The 20,088-nt window shown below is 39.7% G+C and overlaps 2 protein-coding genes across 6 annotated transcripts; both read right to left on the bottom strand.

Annotated features, from left to right (window-relative positions):
• LOC112194326 (eukaryotic translation initiation factor 3 subunit C) lies at positions 1-3,714 on the bottom strand. Of its 2 annotated transcripts, none has more exons than XM_040517158.1 (4): positions 3,680-3,714; positions 3,266-3,365; positions 1,406-3,127; positions 1-891 (listed from the first exon to the last, which is right to left on the bottom strand). In XM_040517158.1, the coding sequence occupies exons 2-4, from the start codon at positions 3,296-3,298 to the stop codon at positions 214-216; spliced, it is 2,433 nt and encodes an 810-aa protein (XP_040373092.1). In that variant the 5' UTR covers positions 3,299-3,365; positions 3,680-3,714; the 3' UTR covers positions 1-213. The 2 variants fall into 2 exon arrangements, with proteins under 2 accessions (XP_040373092.1, XP_024190346.1); XM_024334578.2 differs by having other exon boundaries at positions 3,676-3,713.
• A 743-nt stretch (positions 3,715-4,457) lies between these two features.
• LOC112191868 (eukaryotic translation initiation factor 3 subunit C) lies at positions 4,458-11,654 on the bottom strand. Of its 4 annotated transcripts, none has more exons than XM_040516227.1 (6): positions 11,528-11,654; positions 11,346-11,377; positions 11,175-11,258; positions 9,297-11,069; positions 6,859-8,174; positions 4,458-4,731 (listed from the first exon to the last, which is right to left on the bottom strand). In XM_040516227.1, exons 3-5 carry the CDS (start codon positions 11,196-11,198, stop codon positions 7,194-7,196), a joined length of 2,778 nt encoding a protein of 925 aa, XP_040372161.1. In that variant the 5' UTR covers positions 11,199-11,258; positions 11,346-11,377; positions 11,528-11,654; the 3' UTR covers positions 4,458-4,731; positions 6,859-7,193. The 4 variants fall into 4 exon arrangements, with proteins under 4 accessions (XP_040372161.1, XP_024187107.1, XP_040372162.1 ...); XM_024331339.2 differs by having other exon boundaries at positions 4,458-4,740; XM_040516228.1 differs by lacking the exon at positions 4,458-4,731 and adding an exon at positions 4,751-5,468.
• Between the last annotated feature and the right edge of the window lie 8,434 nt (positions 11,655-20,088).

The following is a 20,088-nucleotide window of genomic DNA, read 5'->3' on the forward strand; positions in this document are numbered from 1 at the left end:
AAAGCAAAAACCAGAAATTTTAAACATTACATAGAGTTACTCTCTCTGTAAGGAACATGCACTACATCGAGTTGAGTCAGTTGACCACTTTCACTAATTTGGTAAGTAGAGCCAAAAATACAGTTGCTTACTCCAAAAACCAGAAATTTTATTGAATTACTCTCTATGAGATGAACATAGGCAAAACAGCACAAAAAGATCAAAACAATTACTCTAATGAGATTGAAGAGTTTGATAGCAACTCGGCCTCCCTGAAGGCATACTTAATACACCACCACCTATCCTCAGCTCTGCTAACTTTTCATTATTTTCGCAGAGGACTGACAGCCTGTCAACCAGCTTGAGTATATTCACCAAACTAGTGCGGTCATTATCGGGGAAGACAATGCAACGTGTTTGCTGGTCCAAACGAGCATGGAGCTCTTCGTTCATGATCATCTTGCTAACAATGCTATGAGTCTCGGCCTCTGAGAGGTCAAACATGTTGGTCACTTGCTCAATGCTTAAAGATTTATAGGACGGATAGTAGGTGAAAAGGTAGGTCCTCAGAGCCGCCTCCTTGATATTAGCATTGAGCATCTCCAGAACATTCTCACGATTCCTGAGGAGCTTCCAGACATGAAGAGAACTGATGACATCAAAGGCCTTTTGGAAGTCACCTTTGAAGAGGGCCCTTGTAGCTGCAATTACATGGTCCCTGACAGTTTCAGGAGGTCCTATGAATGTTTGCTTCTCAAGCAACCACCGGAATGTCTTACTAATCACCCTGCGTTTTGTATTGGTGTTGGCTGCTGCCATATTAGGCACTTCCAGCAGCATGGCACATATCAAATGCACTGCCTCTAGGAGCTCAAGGTTGATGTGCATATGATAGGGTCTCTCAAGACTCCCCTGAAATTGAGAGGAACAGAACAGGTTAGCAAATTAAACTTGGAGCATACTATTTATCTACGACGACAGTATAGGACTCTGCACAACAACAAACTTCTAGGTTATAAGGTTTCTTAATCCCCAATTCTTTGACATGTTGGCACAGTCATACCCCCTGTCTTCTTCAATTTTTGCATACAGTTCATAAGTGGGGAGTGAAATATATATATTATAAATATATCAGGAAGAAGTATTGTGAATCTTATGATTTAACTGAATCAAACACAAAATTGAAGACAGAAAGTAGTTGATATTTAACCCAAACTAGTTGGAAAACTAACTGGACTTTTTACTAAACTTATGGACCCCTCAACTGTAACAATAATTCGTGTTAAACATCATGCAGTTGTACACAAGTAGCCATTCACACCAAACAATATAGATGCTTAGATAGTGACTTCAGATCATATGCAAACGGAAACCATATATGCAAATAATAAGAATAACTTATGGAAGAAAAAAACCAAACTAGTACCTGTTCAGGGGTTTTCTCTTGATATCTACTTCGGGACACACCTTGTCCGAGCAACTCCTTCACTTTTCCACCTGAATATAGTTCAGAAAGGCAGCTATGTCCTTCAGTAATTAGTCCATTACGAAATGCACACAGACCAAGCTGTGCCATAGCCCTATTGAAAAGGATTTTGGATGAAATGTCCATATGGTGAATACTGTCTTGCAGGTGACTCATTAGCAGCAAGTTACGGGCAGTAGAGAAATCATCCAGGAGAGCATGGTGGTAAATATCACAAAGCATTGCACGAGCTTTAGTCCTATCATCTCCATATTTGTATATGAAAGAGACGAGAATATCCATGAGGGCCCTACTACTCTCCAAAAACGCAGGTCCCCGAGGTACGAGCTCAGGAGATGCAAGAAATGCAGATGTAGCGTCATGGACTTCAGTCACTTCACCATTATCACCACTTTCTGTTTGCTCAGCTAGTTTTCTCATGGCATTATAGACTTCTTGAGGCTTGTAGTGAAGGAGTTCAACCTGCCTTAGGGCTACCTTTGCAGCTGCTTTGAAATCTCCAACTTGCTCCAAATATTCTTGAACATTCTGAGCAAGAACGAAAAGCATAGGCTCATCTCTGAGTCTTTCAATGTACTCAGTGGTGTGAGGGTCTAGACTCTGTAAGCTCTTGAAAAAATCATCATCTATTCTTTCCACAAAACCCCCCAAGTTTCCACTGACACTGATTGTCCCATTATAGTCAGATCCATGCTGAGATCCATTATCATCAATCTCCGCCTTGTTAACGACACGGATGTTGGGATATTGCACCAGAATATCAAGAATAACAAGCATATTCTGCACACAATGTTTCCACACATGCGTAGGCATGTGCCCATGGAGACCAGCATCAAATTGAGCAAAAACAATACTGAGAAAAATCTCAAGCTTCTGCGCAGGAGTCTTAGCAACCTTTGCCAAGAAAATAAGCTGCTCAACTAGCTCAAACCATCTCGTTCCCTTCCTTCCCCTAACAGCCACAACCTCTTTGAATTTCTTGTTGACTGTATCCCACGTAACCTGACGAGGGTCACTCATGAACTGCTGCTTATCCAGGACAAGCTTGCTCCTCTTACTAGATTTTCTCTCCCAACCATCCTCCTTTTCCTCATCCTCCCCATATCCAACATCTTTAGGAACTTCAATTTCAGAATTTGTTTCAAATTCTTCCTCTTCCGAAAGCTCTTCTTCTGTAGGATTCTCCTTGTACTTCTGAATCAAATCCTCATATTCCCTATTGTTCTTCTTGAGTTTCTGTTTCATCGAGTTCAAGGCCTTGGCATTGGTGCTACTCATCTTCTTCTTAGCATCCTTATTTGCTAGAGCCTCGGCTACATACTCCTCCAACAAAACAAGCGCTCTGATGTACAGAGTTGGTACTTTTGCAGACCGGGCTACGCGCATCACCTTCTCAAGCTGTTTATTCATCTTGTCAAACGATTCCTGCAAGCTCACCCAATCGTTTATGTTCTTTGCCTTGTTTATCTTGTCAACAGTAGCACACATCTCCTCGAATCGCTTAGCTTTCCCTGACTTAACCACACGCTTTTCGTCATCAGAGCTTTCCTCATCATCACTTTCAATTTCGTATTTGTTTTTGATTTTCTTAATGCTAGTCGTCTCCTCATCTGTGATTACGGGCTCATCTTCTGAATCGCTATCGCTGTCACTTTGATCACTCTGAATAACATAAACACATTCCAAAAGTTACAGAGACATACAACAACAGATCTATCAGCACATATTATGCTTCTAAGTCTTAACATTCAATCGAAACACGGAAACTATAAGTCATGAATAAAACTGAAATATGCTAACCTGGCGGCCCCAGAATTTCGAAGTCGAAGCCATTGTCTAGTAGCTCAAGCAAAAAATCACAAGCGAAAAAGGGTTTGAAAATCGGTGCAGTCGTACAATCCTGTTCAGCAGAAGCAGGCAACGTGTAGATTAATTTCGTTTGTTAAACCCTAACAGTAGCAAACGTATATTCTGAAAAACGCAAAATCTAGTAGCAGAGTCTATTAGACTCTAAGCAAAAGCACGAAGAAGAGGCTAGGGAATTAGAATCACGGCGTGGTATTAATAGTAAGGAATCGAAATATAGCAAAAGTAGTTAACCAACACAAGAAAAAAAAATTGAAGATTGGAAGATAGATGTCAGGATCGAATAATAATATGAATTAAAAGAAACAAAACAAGAATGTAAGTAGTGTAGAAGAGGTAGAGACCTACGATGGACGAAGAGATCGAGCTTATTGCGTTTTAGGGCGCTTTTGTTAGTAAAAGGGAAAGAGATTCTGATATATATACATTGAGTCATTGAGAGAGACCCTGAAGAAGTGGGATTTGGTGGGGTCAAGGAGTATTTTCTTTGGATGTTAGAAATCTGGATTTCGTGGAGGTCAAGAAACAACTTTTTCATGTATATAATATATATAGAAAAGAAAAAAGAAAAAGAAAAATCCTATTAATTTATTTGGACATTAAATTTTGGTTCCCATATTTGGGTTTTGAGAGGAAACATTATTATATAGTCTTTGACAACTATGTGTACTATAATTTAGGCTAATGTGATTGATCTATGTAATGAAGAATAAGGTTTGCCCCATGTGAAAATATCACGATTGACATAAATCACCAGTTAAGACTCGTATCTAACTTTATTGTAACCAGATTGACATAATTAATAAGTTTGTTTGTTTATTTTTTTGTCCTTCTCCAGTCAAACTTAAGATTTTCAAGTTCATGCATGACTTATGCTATGGTTATAGGTAATTAGTACATGTTTGTAATTGTACCTATAATTCTTCACTAAAAACAAATTAAACCTTACAATTTAGTATTAAATTCACTTCAACTCTCTGATGTATATACCAAAATCCAGTCCATAATATTCAAAAGGTATCAATTGGTACTCAAAATTGTGCTTTAGTTGCCTATAATGTGGCCATCCAGGATTCAACATTCCAAAGACAGTTTGACAACATTTTGATACATATCATCCAGGCAAAATTTCCTACTGCTCCTAAGCAACACTGACCAAATCAAATTTCAACCAATACACTGAAAGCAAAAACAAAAAATAGCCTTGTCTATGAAGAATAAATTCCCCAATCCCCATACAATTGAATTCAACCAAAATTTATTGTCTTAATTAATTGACCCAAATTAGTTACATAGTAGCTTAATATATGAAAGCAACAAAATTTGACAACATGTCCCTCAAATTCCTCACTTGCAAAGTTGCAAATGTCTCAAAGACTGGTATGTCGTTCATCGAATACCTGCATAAGCTAGTCAAACAAAGCACAAACATAGATAACATGAAAATCCAGTACAGAAATTAAGAAAGAAAATAATGACACCCTAAAGGAACCACATGAACCAGACTAGAACCATATACACTCATAATCAATTATTTTTCCTTTTTTGTATTTTTATTTTTTATTTAGTGTCCATTATGATGAAGGCAAGAATCTATCTCTTACCTACAATATGTAGGAGAGATTTAATCAGTTGAATAGGGTCACAAATTCACACTGAGCTTTCCAATGAATTGAAAGTAAAATCATGCCTTGAAGCAATGAAAACGAAGCAATTCACACTTCCTACACAGAGCAACAGCTGGCAACAGAACTAGAGGCCAAACAATTCGACTCAGGTCAGTACACAAAGATTTAAGGTCATTTCTTCAATTTGCTATGGCTTAGAAAAGTAACTCAGAGAAAGAACTATACCGAGGAACCACGTTGGAGTAAATTTGAAAAGCCAATAACTTTTCTTAATTTGGTGAACTGAAATGCTAAGAACTTCGACGACAAGACAAAAGCAATAAGCTACTAAGAGAAATTGGCCAATCCACCTTACTTAACTGGATAATGAACTCTGATAATGACCCAAACTTGCTTTATGAGAATCAGCAACAAAAGTTGAAGAGAAATTGTGTTGCCAACCTTCTTTAAGCATGAGTCTTCACATTGATGTTAGCATTTAACAAAGCACAGGAGTTGGAACTGAAGGTCTGGAGAAAGTTCCAAATCAGGTAATTCAGCATAGGACAATACTTGAATATCAAACCGAGTAACTTGACTAACTCAAACAAAAGAATCTCTGTGGGAAAGCTTATCCAAACAAGCACAGGTGTATTCGACTCGTATGGACAGAAGAGGATTGTCCTAGTTATCTTACATTAAATATAGTAAGATGACTACAACTTATTTCACAAAATGTACGCTTTCAATTGAACTATCATGTTTTAGTAAGAACTCTCTGATATGCTCTAATGGCTGACAACTATTTTGTATATTTCAGTTCCAAATCTTACATTCTCAAAAGAAGAACGAAATTGGCACATGACACGTATCCCAGAATACCCCATGTCAACCTAAGCTTGAACCAAAACCTAAACTTTCTCTTCTTCTAGAGCCCGATGATCGCCAACTTACCTTTGGAAGTCTTCATATTTGCCTTGCATGCCCACCTAAATATCTAATCACCAATATATTGCTTAATGATGTTAGTTAAGCACCTTAGATCAATTCAGATAAATGAGGCCTTGATCTAGCTAGCTAGCTATTACTAATCAGAGAATGAATATAACCTGATCTCCACTTTACCATTTGTCTCTAATAATTAAGAAAACACACCTCAGGGTTTTAAATTTTCAAAAGCCATTCTGGAGTTCTGGTTGATTAAAATGTTAACAGAAGGAAGCATGGTTTAAAGAGGGCAAAATTCTACAGTGCAGTGACTGGAGCTGTTTAAAATCCACAAGAAAGAAACCAAGATTACAATGAGACAAATTTTGGCAACAAAAAAAATAGGGGAACCGAACCCAAAATATGTGAGCAAAGACATCATATCTAGCAGTCACAACCCCAGAGAACTTAAGCCTTCTTTCCTTTGCCAAAACCAAAAGGGTTATTATCACAAATGGTACCTGAACTATACCTCTATTTTATCGAGATGATTAAATATAAAGTAAGATGATTAAATTTGATGGCAACCGGTACATCCTGTAAAGCCTCCAATGAAGACAATTACTCTAGACTAAATCCATTTACTGAAAAAGCAAAGGATCATGCATACATGTTTATGATCTCAGCAAAATTATGGCCTCTATAAATGCTAAAAATCCCATTTACCAGTCATCACATCCCTAAACAACCTATTATAACAAGCCAAAACCAATATCCCCATAAAGATTAACCAAAAAAAAAAAACAACAAATGAATACATAAGAAAACATCAGAGAACAACAAATCCAGTTTTGCTGTGAAGACGAAGAAAAAAATTTGAAGAACTGGGGACAAAGAGTGATTTCTTCAGTTCTGCGAGGAAAAGAAAAACATAAGCATATGATAGGAGGGAGGGGGGAGAGAGAGAGAGAGAGAGAGAGAGAGTAGAAATACCTCGTAGAGTAGAGCTTGAAGCATCTGACTAGAGCTTGAGCTTTGGTGCAGGAGAGAAGACAGAGCCAAGGGGAGAATGCAGCATTGTGAGAACTTGGTAACCCGAGTTTTTAAGTTCTTTTATGAAAGTGAAGTGTACTAAACGCCTAAATATTTAAGTTCAGCCAGTAGCTAAAATAACGAGCAAAGTAAACACTGGTTCTGTGTTATTTAATACTATCCAGATGTCTTATTTGGTGTGCACCACATAGGGCCTAAATATGAATTCAAGAAATCAAACTTTAATAGCTTTCTAATGGGCAAAATTTTCAGTCTTGTCTTGCTACTATGTTCCCTTAAGCACGAACACCCCTGTTAAGACTGACCATCTGAGATCCCCTTCCAGATGAAGCAGACTGATGGTAGCCAGTCCTCCCTGAGCCTCCATGCGCAGCATCTTGATATCGTGTATATTGACCCATTCCTCGGAACTGACCTGCACCTGTTCGGTCCCTAGGATACCCTCCTCCACCAGTATGACCATATGCCAATGATCTATAACCTGTTCGCCCAGTGGCACCACCCTGTCTTCCTTGGGTGAAAGACATGTTCTCTTGCCACCTACCACTCAAAGTAGTTGTTCCAGCACCATAGTCCTGGCTGTCTCTACGCCTTGTAGGTAAATCTAACCCACCACCACCTATCTTCAACTCTGTTGCCCTTTCATTGCTTTCTGCAAGGACTGACAGCTTCTCAGTGAACTGGAAAGCTAGAGCCTGCAACCTACTGTGCTCAATGTCGTGGAAGACAATGCAACTTGTCGGTTGGTCCCAACTAGCATGGAGCTCGTCATTGATCATCATCTTGCTAACAAGGCTATGAGCCTGGGCCTCTGAGAGGTCGAACATCTTGGGGAGTTGTTCCATGCTTAATGTCTTATAAGACCGGGAATAGCTCAAAAGGTAGGTCCTCAGAGCCTCCTCCTTGATCTTAGCCTTGAGCATCTGAAGAACATTCTCCCGATTCCTTAAGAGCTTCCAGACATGAAGGGAATTCATAACATCAAAGGCCTTTTGAAAGTCACCTTTGCGGAGGGCCCTGGTAGCTGCCAATACATGGTCCCTGACATTTTCAGGGGGACCTGTGAAGGTTTGCTTCTCATTCATTTCAAGCAACCGTCTGAATGTCCTACTAATCACTCTGCGCTTTGTATCATGGATGTTTGCTGCCATATTAGGAACTTCCAGCAGCATCGCACAGATCAAATGTACTGCCTCAAGGAGCTCAGGGTTAATGTGCATATGGAAGGGCATTTGTCGTCTTCTCTCCAGCCTTTCCTGAAAATAAGGGCAATGGAGAGTGACAAAATCAATTCTATAGAATAGAGAGTTGATAGCAAAGTAATCTCAGAGCAAGCTGTTTTTCTACAACAGAAAAAAAATAAAAAATTGTCTGCAGAATGAAATATAATTTCAGATTTCTTAGACCCCGATTATCTGCAACAAGTTGACAAAATTATGATCTTTTTTCAGTCTCATCTTTCCAGAATTTCTCTCAAATGACCTATTTCACTAATTTTCTCTGTCAAATCTTATCAACTAGTTTCAGAAGAATCTTGAAGATTGAGCCAAATTGTTTAAATTGATAAATAGCTAGCATATCCTAAACTTATGCAGACAAGCTAATTGTGGTAAACTTTACAAGAGCCTGAACATAGCAAAGACATCCAGCTCAGAAATTTCAAGGTTGTGAAAGAGTGGAATGGGGTGGAAAGATTAAAAACTTGCTCCGGTCTAAAAACCAATGCACTAAAGCAGAGCAATATACACTCAAATGAACAACATCCATCCAATTTCCCATTAATTCAATTATGAGGTAAAAACATATCAGGAGTTTAATGAACATATCAGGAGTTTAATGAGTGTGAGCAAAACAAAAGTAAAACGTCTTATAAGTAACGTAATGTTAGATATCTTACAACAATTCCTCTGGACGGGCATATGAATATCGTTAAATAAATCCATCCTAAACGATTGGATATTATTTTTGTGAGTGTCATAGCATTAATGTTAGATAGCACCTAGTTGCATATCAACTGCAAACACTTAAAACTTATTTATTAGAAATCTATATGAACAACCATTGTAGATAGTGACTTCAGATTCTATAGAAAGTAGCAGCTTACATGCAGATAAAACATAGAATAGCTGTACAGTAAAACACTGCACCTGTTCTGCAATCGTTAAATAAATCCATCCTAAACAGTTGGATATTATTTTTGTGAGTGTCATAGCATTAATGTTAGATGGCACCTAGTTGCATATCAACTCCAAACACTTAAATTTATTTATTAGAAATCTATATGAACAACCATTGTAGATAGTGACTTCAGATTCTATAGAAAGTAGCAGCTCACATGCAGATAAAACATAGAATAGCTGTACAGTAAAACACTGCACCTGTTCTGGAGTCTTCTCATGATATCTACTCTGGGAGACACCTTGTGCAAGCAGTTCCTTCACTCGTCCACCTGAATAGAGTTCAGAAAGGCAGCTATGTCCTTCAGTGATTAGTCCATTTCGAAACGCACAGAGACCAAGTTGCGCCATGGCTCTATTAAAAAGTATTTGAGTTGAAATGTCCATGTGCTGAATACTATCTTGCAGGTGACTCATTAGCAGCAGGTCACGGGCAGTAGGAAACTTGTCCAGAAGAGCATGATGGTAAATGTCACAAAGCATTGCACGAGCTTTAGTGCGATCATCTCCATACTTGTAGATAAGAGAAACCAGAACATCCATCAAGGCCCTACTACTCTCCAGAAAGGTTGGTTTCCGCGGTACAAGCTCAGGAGTTACAACGAATGTAGCTGGACCCCGACTTTCCTCAACTGCTATAGGCTCTTGGCCTTCACCTTCATCACCACCTTCTATCTGCTCAGCCAGTTTTCTCATAGCATCATAAACTTCATTAGGCTTATAATAAATGAGTTCAACCCGCCTCAGGGCAACCTTTGCAGCAGCTTTGAAATCTCCAACTTTTTCTAAATATTCTTGAACATTTTGAGCAAGAACCACAAAAATAGGTTCATCTCGAAGTCTTTGAATGTATTCACGAGTATGAGGGTCGATGCACTGCATGCTCTTGAAGAACTCGGTATCTATCCTTTCTACAAAAGCCACTAAGTTCCCCCAAACCCTGATTGTTCCATTATAATCGGGTCCCTTCTGGGATTCATTCTCGTCAGGCTCCACCTTGTCATCTACAGCCATGTTTGGATACTGGACCAGAATATCAAGTATAATGAGCATATTCTGCACACATTTTTTCCACACATGTATAGGCATGTGCCCACTTAGACCAGGGTTGACATCAAACTGAGCAGAAACAAGACTGAAAAGAATCTCAAGCTTCTGTGCAGGGGTCTTAGCAACCTTTGTCAAGAAGGTAAGCTGCTCAACTTGCTCAAACCTTCCGGTTCCCTTCCTTCCCCGAGCAGCCACAACCTCTTTAAATTTCTTGTTAATTGTATCCCATGTGATGTCACGAGGATCCTTCATGAACTGCTTATCCATGAGCTTGTCCTTCTTACTCATTTTCTTTTCCCAACCATCCTTGGTATCATCTTCGTCCTCTTCCTCATCATCCGAAGCTGCTATATCTGTAGGATCCTCAATTTCAGAATCTTCTTCCTCCTCTTCCGACTGCTTATCTTCTTCATCCTCTTCGCTCTGCTCAGGATTCTCCTTATACTTGTTGATCAACTCTTCATACTGCTTATTGTTCTTCTTCAGTTTCTGCTTCATTGAGTTCAAGGCCTTGGCATTACTGCTACTCATCTTCTTCTTAGCATCCTTATTTGTTAGAGCCTGGCTCAAAAATTCCTCCAACAAAACAAGGGCTTTGATATATAGTGTTGGTACCTTTTCGGACTCAGTGATCCGCATGAACTTCTCAAGCTGTTTATTGATCTTGTCAAAGCAGTCAAGCAAGCTGACCCAATCATTTATGTTCTTTGCATTCTTAATCCTGTCAACAGTGGCATTCATCTCATCGAAACGCTTGTCTTTCACTGATCTAACAACACGCTTTTGGTCATCCGAATCATCACTATCGCTATCATTCATGTGCTTCAGGTATTTGTTGTCCACTTTTTTGGTGCTAGACTCACCACCTCCAGTTTCAACCTCCTCACCATACTCACTCTCCTCATCCTCCGAATCGCTTTCACGCTAGAATAACACAACAAACATTATTCAAAAACAATTAGCACATATTAATACTCACAAAAATCATGAATGAAAATTCTATGCTCTACTTGGTGAAGGTAAAAAAACCTGAGTCCAGAATTTCGATGCCATTGTCTTAGAAACCGCAACAGCTCAAGTAAAACTCACGATAATTGGATTATAGTAAATTCCCTGTTCATAATAAGCAACAGCAATTCATATTTAGGCATACATTCTCACATTAATAAAAGAGAAACCAAGAGAAGAGGGAGGGATTACCTGACTTTGGCGCGATTCTGCTCCGGGATGATCTGAAATTTGGTATATATGAATAAAATCGTTAACGGGCAAATATTAAGTTTGGAGATATTAAAAATGCATGTGACACTAAACGGCTGCTTGAGTTGGATGATACAGACAACAAATTAAATTATGAAGATGAGAGAGAGGGGGGGGCTTACCGGGTTTGGTAGCGGGCAATCGCGAAATGGCAAAAGGGGTGAGAGGAAATATAGTGGGATTATATAGGGGAAGATGCAGTCTACGAATTGCAGAGGTTTCGCCATTTCCTTCGTCGGTTGGTTGCTTCGTTGAGACAAACAAGGGACTTCTTTTTAGTGGAGTTACATGCTCGCTTCTCATCAAGAAGTTTTGTTTTTGAGTTTTTGTCTATTTACCCCATTTCTAGGGATTTTTTTCCCACTAACCCCATGAAGTTTTTTTTTAATACCATTTTACCCCTCACCATTTGTTACTTACAGAGAGAGAGAGAGAGAGAAAATGGAAGAGAGAGAAACCATAGGAGACTTTGCCGGATTCCGGTCACCGGCCGCCGGATTCCCGTCACCGGCCGCCGCCCACCGGAATTTGCAGAAAATCTCACCGGAAAGTTTTTTGCCCCCAATAGACATCTATTGCCCCTTAATAGATGGGCAATAGAGGTCTATTGCCCCCTAATAGACGTCTATTGGCCCCCAATAGACCACTTTCAGCCATGTATTGCCTCCTAATAGACAACTATCAGCCATGTATTGCCCCCCATAGGACTTTTAGTCGCCCGAATAAGAACTAATATTCCTAGATTTTGACAAATAAAACTTTGATTAAAGAAAAAAATGAGAATATTACATCAATTCAAAACATCTATTGCCCCCCAATAGACGTCTATTGCCCCCCAATAGACGTCTATTACCCTCCAATAGACCCTTAACACACTCCTAAGAGCACGGAAAATAACCTGTGAAAACAATATTGGAAACAGTAAAACCTCCACTAGGTTCTCGACTATATTGCAAGAAGACTCAATCAGAAACAAAATCATTGTACAGATGCTCCCCAATACCTCAAAAAATACATTCCAAACTGGGAGAAGGAAGCTAAAGCACTCTACGAAAGGTTCGAACATAGGCCGGGCAAAAAACTGAAAAAAAAAAAAAAAAAAAAAAAAAAAAAAAAAGGATCGAGTGGTACTCCTGATATTCAAGAACCAGCCTCCGACCACCCAGCAGACCCAGCCTCCGACCACTCAGGGTCAGGCTCCGACCAACCAAGGTCAGGCTCCAACCTCCTCCAAGACTACTCCTTCCTCGGCCCCAACACCCTCGGCCTCCTCCCCCTCCTCATCCACATCCGACTCTCCCACCTCATCCCCGACCAGCTCCACCAGCCTCAAGCCCATCATCAATCGCCTCCTCATCCACATACGAGGAGATCGTCGCCTTCAACCACTATCGCCGGGAAACGACAACGACGTGGCTTTACTGCCGCTCGATCCCATCTTCTCTCTCTCTCCTTTCTCCAGATTCAATGCGCCTAGAAATGCGATTTGAACCGCGGAACTGAGATCTGCATCACAGCTCGCACTCGATCGAGTGGAGGATTTTATGCGGAGGAGAGAGAGAGAGAGAGACAGCGCCAGAGGAGAGAGAGAAACAGCGCCGGAGGCTAGAGAGAAAGCGCGGAGGAGAGAGAAACAGCGCCGGAGGGGGAGAGAGATCGGGATGTGAGATTGATGTTGAGTGGCGTGTTTGTAATTTTTTAATTGAGTTGAGGGTATAATAGTCATTTGGTGTCAAATTGGGTATGTGGGAATAAAAATCTGTTGCTGGGGTAAGTGGAATAATTTTTGCTCATTTTGGGGCGTTGGGTCAAGGACCCTTTGTTTTTTTCCCCCTACTTCGTAGAGTTAAGTTCAAGAGAAATTTTATTCACACATTGTAAATACGAGATACACATCCTTTTTCTCATACACACCCAATAACTTGAATATCTGATTGGTACGTTAAATTACTAAAACAGACATTTATATCAAAATAAAGAAACACGATTCGGGAATGATTTTTGAACTGCTTTTGGGGCTCTTTTTGCTTTTGGGCTTAGATTAGGGTGTTTGGTATTGTTTTTGGTCCAAATAGCTTCTCTCTAAAACTGATTATGAGAAGCTACTAAATAGTTGGAACATATTATCCTGCATTAGAGTTGTCTTCTCCTCTATGTGAATAACGTGAATGAAGATGCAAACTTAGAACTCTAGTTAGAAATAGTTAATGACAATGATTGATGAACATCCCTAGTTCCAAAGAAAATTATCGACAGCGTAATGGATTCTGATATTGGTATTTCTCAACGCTCAATTGAGATATGACTTCTCCATCTTTGACTAAATTTTATTTACTACAAAATTTAGGTTTTCAATTGCAATTATTGTTTGGGCTAATTAGTTTAATGGCTGGATTTGTTATCGTTATTGGAACTAAAGAGCTGTGATATATTTCTTAAGACATGGAGGAAGTATGCCTTTTGCAACGAGTACCAAGTCTTTTCTTTCTAGGAAGTGCGTGAATGGAGATTTCTTGTCCTTGGAGATTTTCTTCTAATTTCCTTTGTTAATTGCACTTAGTGGTCAGTTTCTCTTAAATGATCAATACTGGAGACGTGATACTAGCTAATTCTAAGTTAGGTGTTGGATCTTTAATGCATAGTGCATTGCTGATAAAACTTTACTAATGTTTTATATAAAAAGCATAAGCAACTCATATCTATCCCACCACTACATGATCTAATATTCTGTGCAGTACAAGGATGTGATTAAAGTTCTTTTCAAGTTTTCAATTCATATACTTGTTAAGTTCCGGTGTCTATTATTATTGAGAATTACTATCCCAGAAACCAACAACCAAATAACCATGACTACAGAAATACGCAGCAGGATTTAGTAGCACTAGAGTAACTTAGATAGCCAGCCATGAGCTTCAAGTATTGACACAATAAATGTGGCATGTATGCATTACAAGGTTTTTGAAAATACCAGAAATTGGTGCATCTGGCTCACTTTTTCACACGTTTTGAGTTCTCATTTTGTCATAAACTTGTGAAAAGGTCTGTAGTGATAAGAATAATAGGATAACATAGAGATATTTCGTTATTGTTTCGTTGAGAAAAATGGAAATTCTGCATATTATTTCGTCAAGAATGGCAATAACTATGTTAAGTTTGTTGTTGTTGGTACAATTGCTAGCAATCCCTGCCTCTGCATTTGTCATACAGTCAAAAGTTTGTATGAATCAGTTTGCCCCTGCGAATTCTAATGTTAGGACTTATTTTACATAAATGGGAGTTCAGAAGAGAAGGCTTATTTTTCACATGTTTTGGGTTTTTAACTTGTCATAAACTATGTTTTTGCATTTTTAAGAAGGATTCAAACTCTTCACTTATTTTGACTTTTATAAACTCCAAGCTGAAGTCCAACATGGTGATGCCTCTACTAGATATAGAGGAATCAGAGTAGATTGTTCACGTGATTATACCAACGAGTTCATAACGCACAAGGGAATATTTCATTCAGTTTGATTTAAATCATTAATGGACCTTATTTAAGTTGGATTATAAATTAAATGTGTTGCTTTGTGTAGATATTTAAAAGAAAGGCTGTGTTACTTGAATGGATCCATACAACGGGAAATAAAAACAATTGTGTGATTGTGATTGAGAGGTCTGATTCATCAAATTTGGGTAATATTGTAATAAGAAGAGGAAACCAAAAATAAGATTTTGTTGTAGAGAAACTGAAATTGAGAGAAAATTGTTGTGTATTCTCATTGATAATAAGGGCCTATTTATATAGAGGATTACAATGCATAGAATGTTAATTGTACAAGGAAAGATAATCTCTAGATTCTTCTAATTAAACCCTATTACCACTAGATCAAGTAACCTGGAGTTTGGGCCAAACACAAATTAGGGTTTTACTTGAACACTCCCCCTTGTGTTGCCCAAACGCGGTGCTTTTCTCGTTGCCTCATTAAAAACCATGTCGAGTAACAAAAACCCTGTGGGACAAAAATAACCTCGGTCGAAGGGGAAAAACAGCACAACACACCCTTCACGTTTCGAGACCATACATGTAGACATCTCCCTCTGATGTCTGCATCTCCCCCTAATGACTACGGTCATGGGAGTTCGGATAACTTCCGCAAACGATGCTACCAACATGTTTCTCGAAAGTGGAATTTAGGCAATGACTTAATGAGTAAGTTTGCCACACTGGCCTCAGATTGAACCTAGTTCACTTTGATCTTGAAGAGAGTTTGTTGTTGCTGATTATCCTTGGTGTTGTCGCTTTTGATGTAGCCTTGCTTCGTTTGTTAAAAACAAGCAGCATTATCCTAAATGCTCGTAGGCTCATATGTGGTAGATTTTAAACCACAATTTTTCGAACATGCGTAATTATGAATCTAATCCATATACATTCACGAACCACTTTGTGAAGAGCAATAGTCTCTGCATTGTTCTAGGATATAGCGACTAGGATCTATCCTGTAGACCTCCAAGATATCACGGTCTTTTCCCATGGTGGACACTTAACCAGTTTGGGAATGACCTTTGTATGGGTCAGAAAGATACCCAATATCAGCAAAACCTTCCAAAACACATGTCGTTTTGGGATGGGGAAGTTGGACACAGGTCAGTGTTGGCGGCGATTCTGGTGTGTGATGGGTCCGAATCCATCATCTCTCTATAGGGATAGAATCAAGCTCATATCAATCGTACATCTCAAGTACCGAAATATATATTTTTCCACCAATCCAATGGTGTCGCGTTGACGCAAAGCTATATCTAGCTAACCAGTTCATTGCAAATGAGATGTCCGGTCTTGTGCATTTAGCTAAGTACAATAATGCGCCTATTGTACTTAAGTAAGACACTCTTGCCTCTAGCACATCTTCGTCATCATCCTTTGAACGAAGAAAATCCTTTTCAGGATCAAGACTATGGACGATCATGGGGGTGCTTGAAGGTTTGACCTTGTCAAAATGCCTAAGCATCTATCAACACGATGCTCAAGTTCCAAACCGAGGCATAATCGTGTTCTCCCAAAATCCTTCATCTCAAACTCGGATTTAAAGTGTTCAGAGGTTTCCCTTAACTTTTTAAGGACTTCTAATGAAGATCATGTCCAACATGAACCGCGATGGAATCTGAAACTTGTTATGGAACAGCGTGGTCATATCCCTTCCCAATCAAGTAGTCATTTTAGCGAGCGTTTCAACCTCTTTGTAAACTCGCTCCGTGGTCTAGAGCCACTTGACTTGGGTAAATGAAGTTCACCATGAACCTTCATGTATATTCCGTATCTAGATCCCTATAGAGATATGTAGTGACCACATTTGTAAGCTGCATGTTCAGTTATTCGGAAACTACCAAACTGACAGGGTAGTGGAGTGCAATGACATCTATTACGAGAGAATATGTCTCATCATAGTCAATTCCAGGGCGTTTTGTGAGAAGCCTTGCTCCATAAGGCGAGATTGCCATCTCTTTTTCTCATCACGCTTTCTAACGAAGACCCATTAGTCAATAGGCTTTATATTAGGAGGTGTTGACATTACTAGCTCGAAAACCTTCCTTTTCGTTAGAAAATCCATCTTAACCTGAATCGCATCTTTCCATTTAGGCCAAATCTCTCTACGTTGGCATTATTCATCAACGAAGTGTGGTTCGATATCATCGGACTCAACAAACTCATGCGCAACTACATCAACAATTATGATGGAGTTTCTATCCCACGTCTCATGTACACTAGTGTAAGTTTCATAGAGCTCTATATTCTCGGGAATAGGTTCTGACGTTGAGGCGTCTCCCAACGATAACCCTAACCCGGAAGATTCTCATGAGACGGATTTTGAGTCTTGATTATCAAAGGATTGGAATGTGCCAAGTTGTCCTTTGAACCTACAGGCCTCCCACGCATCCTAGTTGGGGCCATGGCCTGTAACGCCAGAGTGCTACTCTCTTTGGCGTTGGCGCCATGCCTACCTCCGTGTAGGGTGGCGCTACGTCCTCTCGTAGGGACGTCCTTCCTTGCAGGCTTGTTTGCAGCATATTTGTGTGATTTCGTCACTTTAACGGGGATCGAGATGAGACATAGTGGGGACAGACTATGACAATTCTTGTCATTCCTGTTGAACATTCGTGTTCTTATCTCCCCCTAATGACTGGAAGACTGTCTCATCAAAGTGACATCTGCAAATTTAGCGGTAAGGAGATCGCCATGCAAGGGCATTAAGTGGCGGACGATTGTTGGAGTCTCAAATCCAACTGAGTTGCCCATTCTTCTGTAAGGACCTATCATAGAGCGCTATGGCGGTGCAATTGGCACATAAATGGCTCACTCAAATATGCGTAAGTACGATACTTGTACCCAGTCACTAGCTGTAACGCAGAGGTACATTGAGTGGCGGTGGGTTGTAGATGAATTAGCATAGCTGCTGCATGCGATATTGCTTCACCCCAAGAGGATATAAGGAGATTGGTGCGCATTACCAATATTCGAACTATCATCATAGTCGTTTCCGCAAGACCATTTGGGTGTGTACATGGGAATATGATGTCCAACATCAGTCCCATTGCAATATCCATCGAAAGTCTTTCGATGTAAACTCTCTAGCATAGTCAAATCCAATTGACTGAATAGGATGATCGGGAGAGTGAGCCCGTTGTCATATGATATGTGCTAGGAGTGTAGCATAAGCAGCATTTATAGGTGGACAATGGCACAACACGTGACCAGCGTGTTTGCGTGTCAACCAACATCATGAAATATTTAAGCGTCCGCAAGTTGGTTGAATTAATCCACAGAATCCCCATGGATTCTATGTAAGAATAGAATGAGTATGTTCATTTCCTTTGCATAGGACAGTCTTAGTCCTAATTTCCCTAAGGAACGGGCTTTGTAAAACGAGCGAGAGGCTTTAGAAGCAACCAATGAGAATTTTAGTTAGGCCTGAGCGTCTAAAACGCTATTTGAAGCAAGTTGGTGATTGCAACATCACCTGGGGTGCCATCACCATGATGGACTCCATCCATGGCATTATGGATAGGGACTGCGCCAGCCCTAGGCTGGTGGTGGACGGAGGCGGCCCCCTAGGCAGTAGCGTCGGTCACACATAGTCCAGAAATCAACTTTTGATTCATGCTTCATGTCGCTCGAGAGAAAGGATGTCAATGTGAAGTCTTTAGTAGATGGATCATCATATCATGACTAGGATGACCTATCCTGTCGTGACAAAGCCAATATGTGTCTAAATCCAAGAGATCTTCTCAACTTTATTGGATTTAATAGCTTGAATAGTGACATAGATCGAGTCCACTAGAGAGACACATAATCTTCTCTAAGATGCGCCTTTGTTCGCAATCATTAGAGGTATTGCAAAGGAACTCATTTCTGTTCTCTACATGCGTTTTTGCATAGAATCCGTTGGCAATTCATAGGTGCGATTTGCCCTAGGAGCGTAGAGAGTTTTTGCGACAGTAATCAAGGTGCCTTTTGGCAAGGGGAACTTGGGCTATTCCATATCCTTGAATTAATACTGATGGCCCAGCCATCGTAGTCACAAAATAATATGCTCAGAATCAAAACTGAGTCATAATGAAAAGAACTTGAAATTTTTTTCATAAGCCAACGGAGTTACATCATTGTCTCTTTAATAAAAGAAAATCTAATCCAAAATGCTAGCTAATGCAAAACAATGGTAGTCATCTAACTTATTTCAGTAATTCCAAAATAAATGTGACCAGGTGAGTAAAAAGATGTCGGTGGAGAAAGGCTCGCTTAAGTACCACTAATCTCAGAACCTTTCTAGACATCACACTTATTTTGGGTGAGCCTACTTTGAAGAAAGACTAAGCCATTGGCATTTACTACAAAGTATATGGCAATTGCCTATTACATCTCTTGGAAAAATAAAAACTTAAACAGAATTGGCGATCTATTAATCCCAGCCAGATTTGTAGTCTTCAACCCTTCATTCTAGATCATCTTCTTGATCTTCTTGTTCCACATAGTGAGCTTCTCTTGCTTCACATTATGCTTTGTGGGCGGTGACAAGTTCTTCAGGAGCTCTACAAATGTGTGCCCAATGATCAGACACTCCACATCGAGAACATACATCTCTTTGCTCAAACTCCATTGATTGAGGGGCTTTAAAAGCGTCATTTAGATGGCTCTTAATTAGTGTTGATGGCGCCACCAACATGGCCAGAGGAGTTGCCTCCCTCTCTCTTTCCACGTTGACCTCTTCGGTTATGTGTTCGCCTATTTTGGCGGTTACCTTCCCCAGTAGAGCGATTATATGGACCAGAATGTCCAAATGTATCTGTTTGGACCCAAAATGAACATTTTGGCCTGACAAGGCACGTCTTGGAGAAATTGAGCCAATATCAGTGGCTCAAGATATATATTTTCGACAAGCTCGAAATATATATTTAGAGGCTAAATAAAGCCTACTATGGAAGCATGGAAGCATGAAAAGTCAACTTTAGCACATTTTCCTACTTCGGCTAGGAGAAACTGAGCTAAACAAGGAAGGAGGGGAGGCAGACTAACCAAATGAAATCTAAATGAGCTAAAACTTTCCAGATTAATACTAGACATCCCAAGAATCATTTCTTATGAAGAGTGCCAGAGCTATTTTTGAGTGGAAGGCCTTCAAACAATCAGTCCAATTTTCTACAGAAGCAAAAC

The sequence above is a fragment of the Rosa chinensis genome, chromosome 3 (genome assembly GCF_002994745.2).
Source record: "Rosa chinensis cultivar Old Blush chromosome 3, RchiOBHm-V2, whole genome shotgun sequence".
Lineage (NCBI taxonomy): Eukaryota > Viridiplantae > Streptophyta > Magnoliopsida > Rosales > Rosaceae > Rosa > Rosa chinensis.